This window comes from Neolamprologus multifasciatus, chromosome 17 (genome assembly GCF_963576455.1).
Source record: "Neolamprologus multifasciatus chromosome 17, fNeoMul1.2, whole genome shotgun sequence".
NCBI lineage: Eukaryota > Metazoa > Chordata > Actinopteri > Cichliformes > Cichlidae > Neolamprologus > Neolamprologus multifasciatus.
In genome coordinates, this window is record NC_140455.1 from 32,356,291 (window position 1) to 32,368,142 (window position 11,852).

Here is an 11,852-nt window from a genome sequence, read left to right on the forward strand (position 1 = left end):
CCTTTCTTTACAGATTGAGGAGAGAGCCGAGTTTCTAAACAAGTCAGCACAGAAAAGGTAAGCGTCATCTTTTTTAGTCATGTTGACCTCTACTAACAACGCTTTTTAAGCAATCCTGTTTTTGCTGAATATGAACAATACAATCGAGAGCTAGACCCGAGGGTCTGTAGTGTAGGACGTAAAGCCCAAACTGTATGTAATGTGTATATCATTTTCAGGGCATTTAGATTTTTCATGCACTGTATGTTAATTTCTTGCTTTTGCCCCGCAGCACAATGAAGGCTCATTATCCTGTGGTGTCCAAGATAGACAACAGGCTGGAGCAGTACACCTCAGCTGCTCAGGTTAGCTCTGCATCAGCTTCGAAAACACTGATGGATGGATGGATGGATGGATGGATGGAGTTATTTGTCATTTTCAACAAGTTTCACGCACGTCTCCTGTTCAATCCCAGCCCATTCTCCTTTGGCGAATCTCTCAAGCTCCACCAGATTTGATGGACTTCTGGCACAGATTTTTTGAATGGGATTCAAGTAACCTTAAGCTGGCCAGTCAGTAATGTTCACTTTAGTCTTCTGGAGGAGTGATGTGTGTTTTGTGTTGTTGTTTCTTCAGTCCTTCCACCTTGATAAGATTCCCAGTTCCAGACACACTGAAGCATCCCCAAAGCATAATACTCCCACCACCGTGTTTTTAATGTGGGGATGGTGTTCTTTGGGTTGTGCACGTCTCTCATCTTTCTCCAAACATAACCAGAATCTCTATAACCAAAGAGCTCCAGTTTCATCTCAGGTGACAGACTTCATTCATTCATTCATTCATTCTCGAGGTTGTCCTTAGGATACTTCAGTCTGGTTTGAAGGTCTACAGGCTCACAGTCCCTTCCCTGTGCGAGGTTCTAGTGATTGTCTTCTTTGACATCACAATTCCCGACTAGGTTAAGTCATTCTCTTGTGTCTCTAGTGTCTTGGCAGTTGTCCTGGGGTCTTTAGACACATTTCTCACTAGTTTTTGAAGTCTTTCACTGCCTACCTCTGCCAGCCTTGCTCCGTGTGGCTCTGTTTGAATTTCTTGATGATACTTCTCACTCCAGCCCTCAACACTTGGAAACACTTGATAACTTTTTATATCCAGCATTTGCTTTGTGAGCATCAGCAATTGTTTTTCTCAAGTCGAAACTGATTTCTTTGTTTTTGGCACGATGCTTTCTCAAGTGACAGCTCAAACCCTCACTGAAGTTTTTAAACTGTGTGTAAATTGGAAGATAGCCCTCAGTTTTAACTTGACTAAATCTTACAAACTCTGAGCATCACAAAGTTAAAACACATCATTGCACAGCAATGGTTTGTGCTATGGCTCAATAATTTATCTGTACATAAATAGATACGTTGACGCAATCAAAACAACATCATAGGTCCACGCACGTTGCACATGCCAGTCGTTGATTGATTTGTGCATCTCTACTGCAAATATCCAATATTTGTCAAAAGGCAACTATGCAGAAAAAGTAATATTTCATTCTGTAAGACTTTTAATTTGCTTGACTAAAATGTGCCTGCACTGCCTATTTTTGGCTATCATTCTGGAAATATTGTTATCATCAATCCAAAAGTGCCACTCCTGAGCACAACATTCTACTTTGACTCCCCCAAAACATAACAAAGACGTTGCATTGAGTTGTTGGTATTTATGCTTTTTTCCCTGAGCTTTTATCGCAGCTTAAAACCCAGATTTCTGTCTCCTCAGAGAGAGAACAAGGAGTCTCGATCCCCTCGCTCCGGAGCCGTGGATCTGCCCATGGTCACCGACAGCATACGAAACATCAAGAGCATGTGGGAGAAAGGCAACGTGTTCAGCTCGCCTGGAAGCGGCGGGAGCACATTCAAGGTAAAAAAAAAAAGAGAAAAAAGTAAAGGTGGTGCAGGATGTTAGAAAGTTGTTAAAACCTTCTGTGTGTATGAGCGAGAGAAGGACAGACAGACAGGAAAGAGCCCAGTTCACTGGTCCTTCCTGCTCTGCCCCGCTGCCAGTGATGACCAGGCTTGGCTGACCTTTGACATTGTCCAAACAGGAAGCAGCTGTGATAAAGACAGGCGTAGCGGGCCGCATCAACGACTGGCTGAATAAAACCCCAGAGAGCAGCAAGACACCAGGAGGAAGGCCAGCGGTAGGTCAACGCTGTATGAGCACAGTACACTTAGCACTCACCTCAGAGCAAAATCCAGAACCAGAGCACATGAAGGTAGTGGCCTGCATTAGGGTTAGGGTCATCTTTTAAATCTCATAAAGTTGTCATGGAAAACACAAGTAGTCATTCTTCTGCCAAAGTTTGTTTTGTTTTTCTTTTTTGTATTTTGTTTTTCTTGGCTCTTATTTTGAAGTGGGTGGTGCTTGGTTGGCAGAGAGTGATGCCACTGGCCTCTGTCAGAGACCCACCCCTGATGAGCCTACTTTCTTCCTGTTAAAAAGGAGTTTTTCCTTCCCACTGTCACCAAGTGCTTGCTCATAAGCGGTCTTTTGATAGCTGGGGTTTTCTCTCTGTTATTGCAGACTCTTGAGGTGACTGTTATTATGACTTCACGCTATATAAATCAAATTGAACTGAATTGTACACCAGTCACGATTTAACAAGTTGACCCAGAATCCAATGACAGCTGGTGGGTTTTTCTTTAACTGTCAACCAAGGCCAAATCCCACTGTGGCCTCTACACCCTCCCATTTCACTGGGAGTGTGAAGTGCTGTTGAAGGTTCTCTGAGGCCATCCTTGTGAAATAAAACAGGTGTATGGGCAGTTATCCGACATCGCTGCTGCTCCCACGTTAGACCAGTTGGCTTGGAACGGCTCTTAATGTGGTGGACCCTCCACATAACAGTGAGAATGACTAGTAATAATGTGCAGCATTCCCTCTCCTGCTTCAGTCCCGCTGTCTTTTTATGCCTGTGTCATATTTACTGCTGCTTATGTTCTGTGTAGGACATGTTTTATGATCACTTTCAAACGATGCAGTGAAGCAGGTCAGTTGGACGCAGACTGTATCCTCTCTCTGACTCCACCTGGTGGCCTCAAATAAAAATGAATTATGACGTGTGTGAGCTTGCTGCTCTCGCAGCTGTAATTTCCAGATATAGTGCGTGTGGACAGTGTAGACGTGGCATCATTTTCAAGCATTTGATGCTAAACCCGTTGCATGTTTGCTTGCAGACAAAGATTGAGCTTTTCGTGCTGTCCTTCCCAAGTGTATAGAAACATTTGAAGCTATGACTTTATCCAAATATTCATGCTGGAGCATTATGCTGTGTGCTAACATTGTTAAAACAGAGCAGATGAAACTTTCACTGCACATAACTTTATGTCCAACGTGACAGCATTAAGACGTCTTTCTCGAGTTTTACTTGGATTGCCTCAGACTATTGATTATCGTGCGAGCGCTTTTTCCTCCACACAAACCCCTCTCAGTCATTCTCTGTGCTCGTTCCATCCTGCCTACATCTCAGGTGCACCGCCACCGCTGCCACACGATGAACATTTTCAATCAGAGCTCCAAATGCACAGCATGCACTGATAATGCGCTTGCTTTCTGACTCTCCCCCTGACAGGACCTGAAGCCTGTTGACGTCACCAACAAGAGGAGTCTATGGGAAAACAAAGGCGCCTCTCCGGCCAAGGTAGATGTCATTAATATCAGCCCATTTACTCGCTTAACATGAAGTGAGATTTGTATAGGGAAAGATCCAGATTAGTGCTCCACGTACTGGAGGAAGTCCAGAATGGAGTTTTGACTCTGCCAAAACAGTTTGTGGTCTTGGACGGCTCTCCATGTATTTTTTTTTTGCTCCAGTTTCCTGTCGTTGTCAGTCAAAGAGAACATTTTGTTAAAGAGATGAAGTAGAAATATTAGATAAATCTCATGATGTTTCGACCCTGTGTGGCATTACTGAGAGTAACAATCACGTTTATGTGTTTTTTTTGTTTTTAAAGAACTCTGATAGCTAGTTGACCTCACCGTTAAATCTGGAATAAGCCTGGAGAGGTAAAAGAGAAACTATTCTATGTGTTTTTGTGTCTTTTTTTTTTTTTTTTTCAAAGCGCTTATGACTGAATGAGCCCACACTGCTTTGCACTGACTTTTTTGTATGTGTTTTGTTTTGTTTTTTTGGCTGTGGTTGGACATTTTCGAGTTTCAGTCCAAAGTTAGAGATTTGTGATCTAACGTGTACGTCACTTTTTGTGTCTCCTTGACTCGCAGTGTTTTTAGAGGCTTTTATTTTGACGGGGAGTCACTTTGAGCCCCTTTCTGCAATAAGAGAAAAGAAAAAAACTAGAAAGAAATAGAAATCTTTTCAATTGCTGTAAAATAACACACACAAAGTGGTCTTAGTCAGTTTAAAGAAAGGTTACACTGTTGCCTCCATTAACTACCATAGGTTATTAAAGCCGCCGCAACAAAATCCAGAAGATTACATCAAATTTACAATGTAAATTTACAAAAAAACCCAAAAAGTGTGCCCGTTGTCCAACTGCAGGCTTTAAACCTTTCACAAATGGCTGCATCACATCACCGCTGCTCCTTCTGACGGCCACAAATCTCCGCTCTCGAGCCAGCTCAGCTTCACTTTACTTTTTATTGCCCTAATGGAGGAACTGTTTACAGCATTCTTTACAGGAGAGATGCCTCACTGGGGTGTGCAGCGGCAGCTCGACCGCTGTGAATCACTGTTATCGCCTCTGATTTTCAAGCACGTTTGACTAAAAGCTGATGGGAATGATCTGTTTTATCGAATGTCTGTGTGTAAATTTAAACTCTGCTTAGCAGAAGTGGGGAAAAAAGGCTGGAAATCCACCATAACCACTCGTTTTTCTACAAACTCTCTTTTCCTTCTTATCTGGCAGCCTTGTGTTGCCACAGGCAGTAGCTACAGCGCAGGCCAGAGGCTGTGGTCTGCAAGTGAGTAGTGGGGCTGGAGGACACCAGGCGGTGGTCTGTGCTGATGTAAAAAAAAGGGCCCTGTACAGGAAAAGTGGTGGTTAGAGAGTTGTCATTAGGTAGTGTGCTATGCTGTGACGTCAAGGAAGACAGAAGAAGCGGGTGGGATAGGCGCAAGAATCCGTGGGCGAGGTGCAAGTGGAAGTCTTTCTGCATCTTTGCTGGCTCATCAACTTCTTGTCTTCATGTTTTCCAGGTGGCAGGCAGAGGGGAGACCAAATCAGTTGCTAATGGTGAGTTTTTCCACGCACAGGCATGCATGCGGCCGCTCTGAAGAGTTCAACTTCACTGGCTCATTCTGAGCTGGGCCACTTTGTCTGCTTTCTTCATTTGCGTAATTGTAAAGACTGGGGGATTTCCTCAATCCACAGGGGTACACACCTAATCCTTTAGTTGAGGTGGAAATGTGGAAATGAAGTTAGACAATCGACTAAAGGACAAGGACGTCGATTATCTCATTGTGTACAGGCAGGAGCTTCTTGTAACAAGCGAGGAGCGACAGAAATTCACGTGTTCGCTCGACTCCCCCAGCAGCAAACTTTTCCACTTGTGTTTGTTTGGACACATGTCTAAGCACTTAAGCATTTTAATTTTTGTCGGGATTAGAGGCACGACCTCACCTGCGCTTTGACTTACACAACACCGTGTGTTCCAAAGCGCATAACTGGTCCTCCCACAGGCAGCCGTGCAGTATTTCGGTTTGCGGTTTGGCCTTTTGTTTGGCCGCTGCTTTAGGATGCCACTTACCCATACATTGTTTGCTATTTTAAAATCAGATCCGAGCACAGCCTCCTCCTCCTCCTCAGGCAGAAGAGAGCTTTTGGCCTTGAGAGATTCCACACATGTCAGCGTAATGCGGTGTTTGTTCAGAGCACACACACACACGCACACACAACCAATTTCACCTTTATGAATGCTCTCAACAGCCTTCTTGACACCACTCGGACCTTTCAGCTTTTCCACTCTCGCACACGTCCACGTCTGTTGCTTAGATCCGGGCAGTGTTACAAGCAGCATTCCTGCCAAGCCGGTTTGTCACATTAATAACTGGTATGTTCGAGATTAGCACACCATAGCAGCCTGACTCAGAGGATGAGAAAGGATTTGTTTCTTCTTTTTTTTTCTTTCTTTTTTTCTTTCTTACTAAGAGTTGGCTGTCACACCGTACAGACATCTGACACCAGAGTGGACAGCGTGGAAGTTTACAGCCCACCCGCTCTCCACATGCTTGGAGAGTGTGGTGGGGCGTGGCCTGCGGTGCCGTGCAGGGAGGGCGGACGCACCTGCACGGCATCCTTAATCACGTCCACCAAGTTTAAAACACGGGGACTCAGGTGTGTGTGGGGGGTGGTGTTGTGAATAAAATGTATGAGAACGATGCTCCGTGGTCCCGCCGTGCCTTATTCACGCCACTGTGGTGCCGAAACCCAGGAGGCGGCATGGCGGGTCCTTACCAGAGCCAGGGAAGGGAGGAGCTGGCCCAGATGGTGGCCGAAATAGCGGCCACCCAGCGGGAGCAGGCGGCGGAGGTGCGTCGCCAACAAGAAGAGCTGCAGAAGGAGAGCGAACGCCACCTGGGGAAGATGGCGGAGCTGGCAGCGCTGCTCCAGGCCTGGGCGACCTCGACGCCGCCACCCCCACCGGGGTATACTGACGGTGGTAAAGCGGTGGAGGCACCTCGGCAGCCGGAGGTGTTGGACGAGTCACGCGGGGGTCCGAGCCTGCCGGAGGAGGAGGAACAGCCGGGTGAAGGGCTGCTCCTGCCGGGAGCGGTGGAGGAGCCACTCCAATCGGAGGCGGAGGACGAGGCGGGCGAGGGTCTGCGCCGGCTGGAGGGAGAGGAGCCGCGGTTGGTGACGGAGGAGCCACGCGAGGGGCTGCTTGAGGCGGCGCCCGAGGAGCCGCTCCAGCCGGGAGAGGCAGCGGCGGAGGCGGCGCCCGAGGAGCCGCTCCAGCCGGGAGAGGCGGAGGCGGCGCCCGAGGAGCCGCTCCAGCCGGGAGAGGCGGAGGCGGCGCCCGAGGAGCCGCTCCAGCCGGGAGAGGCAGCGGCGGAGGCGGCGCCCGAGGAGCCGCTCCAGCCGCCCGAGGTGCCCGTGCAAGGGGAGTCCGCGCCACCGAAGCCCGAGGTCGGCGGGCGGAGCAGAGCGGCCTCGCCTCCACCAGAGGCCGGCGTGTGGTGTGGTTCGGCGTGCTGGACGCCTGCCCAGCCGCCCATGAGCCCCGGCTCAAGGTCACGCCGGCTGCGCCGCTGCTTGCCACATGGGTGGCCTCCGGTCCATCTCCGGGGCTGCCATTGGACACGTGGGCGACCCCCGGACTCACCTCATCACCGGCGCCGCTGGATAAGTGGACGGCCACCAGAACAGACACCTCCCTCTCGCTAGGCCAGGGCCCGGGGGTGCCGACGGTCCGGGCTGATCCCCTCTCCCGCTTTCGGTGGGGGGGGAGTAGGTTCGGCCGGATGGCTCCCCGGCCTCAGTCGGGCGATGGGGGTATGTGGTGGGGCGTGGCCTGCGGTGCCGTGCAGGGAGGGCGGACGCACCTGCACGGCATCCTTAATCACGTCCACCAAGTTTAAAACACGGGGACTCAGGTGTGTGTGGGGGGTGGTGTTGTGAATAAAATGTATGAGAACGATGCTCCGTGGTCCCGCCGTGCCTTATTCACGCCACAGAGTTTCCAAAATTATGTAGACACTTGAAAATAGGTAGAATTCAATGCTTACTGAGTGCAGCAGTTTATGAATCAGGGTGCACAACCTATCTGCTGTCCTTCAACAATGCAGGAATATTCACAAAGAATTGCTTTTATTCGACTTTTTTAATAAATCAGAAGTAACCAAGGGTCTTGAATGGCATTAGGACCTCTGTTAATATTATTATGTGGCTTGTTTTAGATGTTGGATTGAACTATGAAACAGGGAACAAAAATAAGTACTTACTAAGTGCTTAAAAACAACATTGCTTTGAGCCAAACAGTAGTGTCGGTAAACCTGTTAGAAACTGAACGTTTTGACCTGATGATGGTGTTAAATGAAAAGTTGAATTTAAAATTAGCACAATAACAATCATGTTCCTAGAAATACAATACTATGCAAAAATCTCAAGCCACTCCTCATTTCTTTATATTTTGATAGAAAAATGGAAAATAGGTGCAGTGTTTTATTGAAACATTGAAGTACAGCATATAAGGCAAAAACAGATTGTGTACAATCCTCATGAGTTTGAAAGTCACCATTATTCTTCAACACAATCTGTACTCAAAGGCTACGTTCACACTGCAGGTCTTAATGCTCAATTCCAATTTTTTGATCAAATCCGATTTTTTTGTCTGCTTGTTCACACTACAAATAAAATGCGACAGCAAACGCGCTCTAGTGTAAACCCTCAAAGCGGCCCGCATGCACAAAAGAAGACGTCACACACAACGCGCTCTGTTTAGACCCAGAGCAAACAGTATTGTTTGACTGATGGCCCTTAATATAAAGACTTCGGACTTTACGTTTCCCAGTTTTTGCTTTAAGTTATTTTGTTATTTACATAATAATCTAAATAACCTAATAATGATCCTTATTGCTGTTTTAGAGGAGCGGTGCTTCAAAGGATAGTTGCAGATTTCTGTCAGAATCTGCAGATTATACAGTACAAATAAAATGTTCACGTTGTCTTGCCAACAGTTTCACTGACATCTACACTGGATGGCCAGGAAGCGTTCGCGATGTCTTCTCGGGCGCTTCTCGGGCGCTTCTCTGGCGCTGATAATTGGCATCTGTCTTGTGTCGGTGACGTAAAAGACGGATTTATTGCGACCTGACCGTTCAAACAGCAGTCGCTTTCTAAAACATCGGATATGTATCGGATTCAGTACCACATACGAAAGTGACCCAGATCGGATTTGAAAATATCGGATTTGCGCCGTTCACACTGTCATACCATGATCGGATATGGGTCGCATAGGGTCAAAAAAATCGGATTTGATGCGCTTTCGCCTGCAGTGTGAAGGTAGCCTTAGTTTTTGTCATCTCTTAAGGAGTAATTCTCCAGGCTTGTTGAGGGGACATTCAAAGCTCTTCTCTGGATGTTTACTGCCTTTTGCATCGTTTTCTGTCAGGACAATCCCACATTGTGTCAATAATGTTGAGATCTGGGCTCTGGGGAGGCCAATCCATCACTGATAGTTTTCTGGTGCATGTTTTTCTGTCCCGATATGTTTGTACTGGACTGAGAGTGTGTTTGGCATCTTTATCACAGTGAAAAAAGAAGCTCTTACCAATCAGACACTTTCCTCGTTTGGTTGCACGATGGATGGTATTTTGCTGCATTCATAATTCCCTAAATTTTGACAAGACCCCAACACCACTGGCTGAAATGCACCCCCCAAATCATTACAGATGGGTGTGTACTCACTGCTGTTCATATATATTTTGATGACGACTTGAACCAAAAATATAATTTGTAATCATCACTCCATAAGTTCACTTGCCACTGATTTTTAGACCAGTTCTCATGTAATTTGAAGTACCTCTGTGTCATGACATGACATGACTTCTTTCCACTGGGAGCATTTCTGATATTAGTGATCAGTAGATGGATTCATTGGAAGGCCATCTTTCAGATCCTGCATCAGGTCTTTGCTTGGATTGTTTCCTGTTTCTTAAGGTTACTTAAGGTTACTGTTACTCTTTAGAACTGGTTCTTTGCTAAGCTGTCTGTTATTCCATTTAACTCGGTGCCTTTTTTTTTTTTTTTTTTTTTTTTACTTAAATGATTCATAGGTCAGCGTTAGGTAGCTTAACAAACAAAAAAATAAATATTTCTGTTACAAGGGGTGGTCTTTTAAAAAATATAAAAGACCTTCAGGAAACTTGAAGAACTCCTGCTCAAAACCAACAATATTTCACCAAAGTCTTGCTCCTTGTAATCAAAATATAAAGACAAGTGGTGAGTCAAGACTTTTCCACAGTACCATATGGAAAATTAGCAAAACTATTTTGACTCCTTGTTTTGAAGTCGAAACAAGTCCAATAAACTCAGACTTCTGTGGAGCCAAATTTAAACACCTCACTGCTTGGTTTAACACAGACCTGTGTGGGTATTTGGACTTTGAGTCGGGCCACTGATGTACTCGTTTTTGTGTCTTTCGATAGGTATGGGACACTAATGTCTTGAAGGAGCCACTAAAGCTGGGGACCACGACAATCCAAGAATCTTCTTTGACTTTTCCTTAAGAACCAAATACCACACGCCAGGAGGGACCCCCAAGAGCACGCAGGGACAGGACAGACACTGTCCGAGCACTGTACCGAAACAGCATCAGCATATTGTTATAGGCTTACCACGTATAGTGCCTTTGCACAATAATTTCTGCTTTCTGAAAAAAAAAAAAAGTATGATAACAACAAAATGCTGTGAAATTTGGACATTTAAAATGACTAATTACTTTATAAAATCCTGCCAGGAAGACAATAAAACGAATAGAATTAAGATTTATGTCTCGTACTCCGTGCTGAGTGGATGAGTTCAAAAGTTTCCACATTCCAAAGAGATGGGCGATATCACTTCTCTCCCTCAGAATATTTTCCATCTCTCTCTTTTTTTATTTATATTTAAAGCAAAAGCTTCACACAATGCTATATTATTCAACGTTCACCTGTTCAGGATAGAAATATAAGCACTTCTAGAGTTTAGCTGATTTCACTTTTATTGTCTTACCAATAGTGCAGCAATGGTCTGAGTAATATATGCTAGCACATGTGATTTTGACTATGACCTATCATACCGTATCATATATAACATCTGTATACTTATAACAAAAGGTATTTTTTTGCTTTTTTATTCATTCACCAACAGGCAGTTGATTTTGAAGGTGATAGGAGTGTTGGATATTCAGAAGGCCATTTTGACATTTATTGTCCTTTCATGTCATTTGTTTTTTTTTTATTTATGTTTTAATGTTTTTGGGGGGGGTTGAGTTCTTTCTAGCTTTCGAACACTTTAAAACATCTTCAGACATTCCTCTTAAAAGCAGTTGCACGTGGTGCCTTTGCTGCCTTAAAGTTTTATGATGTAGGACATGTTTTTTTTAATCTGCCTTTAACTTCTTTTTTGCCTCTATGCACACTCTTATGCTCAGCAATACTTTACATATTGAGGGCATACAAAGTAAAATCAGGGTGCCTAAACATATAGCAAGGTCATAGTAACAAGGATATTTACCACTATGTAAAACTTCTGGCCTTATGATTGCAATGACAGCATTTAGGACAGCCGAGGTACAGTACTTTAAAGCCTCCTAGCAGCTCAGCATGATTTTGACTTGTGATTTTTCACGTTTTCGCGCAGCACAAGCTTATAAGAATATGAACTGTTTGTCAGGGCATTAAATTGATCGGTGTTACTGCTCAACAATCTGACAATCACATTCCATGGCTCCTGAAAAGAGCAGGGGAGCTGGACCAAAATATTTTTAAGCATGATAAAATGTGACGTTTTTGTATTTTTTTTAATGTAATGGTTTCATAATGTTGTTGTTTTGTTTTGTTTTCTACAGCCTTGTGTCCACTTTTTAAATTTCCATGTTTAACCAGACACTTGTTCCTTGTGTAGCGCTAAGCCTATGCAGAATACACTATCTGTAGTCTCTCTCCAAATGTCATACAAGCAGGCAGATTCCAAGCGGAGGAATGTGTTGAACATTGTAACCTTGACTCCACAACAGCAATAAATGCATTGAGGTATTCCACATTGTTGAGTTTCCTTTCACAACTTCACTTAATGCACTCACCAGATGCTCCTCTATAGTAGTACCAGGCTGCACTGCCGTTTGCCTTCACGACTGGCTTCGTTTCTCGTATTCTGAATCTCTTG

The 11,852-nt window shown here is 45.0% G+C and overlaps 1 protein-coding gene across 8 annotated transcripts in view; it reads left to right on the forward strand.

The window, feature by feature from the left end:
- Positions 1-11,727, forward strand: part of cald1a (caldesmon 1a) — a 169,751-nt gene extending 158,024 nt beyond the window's left edge. For 6 of the 8 annotated variants that reach the window (XM_085138734.1, XM_085138733.1, XM_085138731.1 and 3 more), the window contains 7 exons: positions 14-57; positions 272-344; positions 1,747-1,887; positions 2,072-2,167; positions 3,599-3,667; positions 5,183-5,219; positions 10,133-11,727. In XM_085138734.1, coding sequence (XP_084994860.1) covers positions 14-57; positions 272-344; positions 1,747-1,887; positions 2,072-2,167; positions 3,599-3,667; positions 5,183-5,219; positions 10,133-10,146 — 474 coding nt within the window. In that variant the 3' untranslated portion in view covers positions 10,147-11,727. Of the gene's footprint in view, positions 1-13; positions 58-271; positions 345-1,746; positions 1,888-2,071; positions 2,168-3,598; positions 3,674-3,980; positions 4,033-5,182; positions 5,220-10,132 lie in introns of all 8 variants that reach the window. The other 2 variants (XR_014870365.1, XM_085138737.1) reach the window with 2 other exon arrangements.
- Positions 11,728-11,852: the final 125 nt, after the last annotated feature.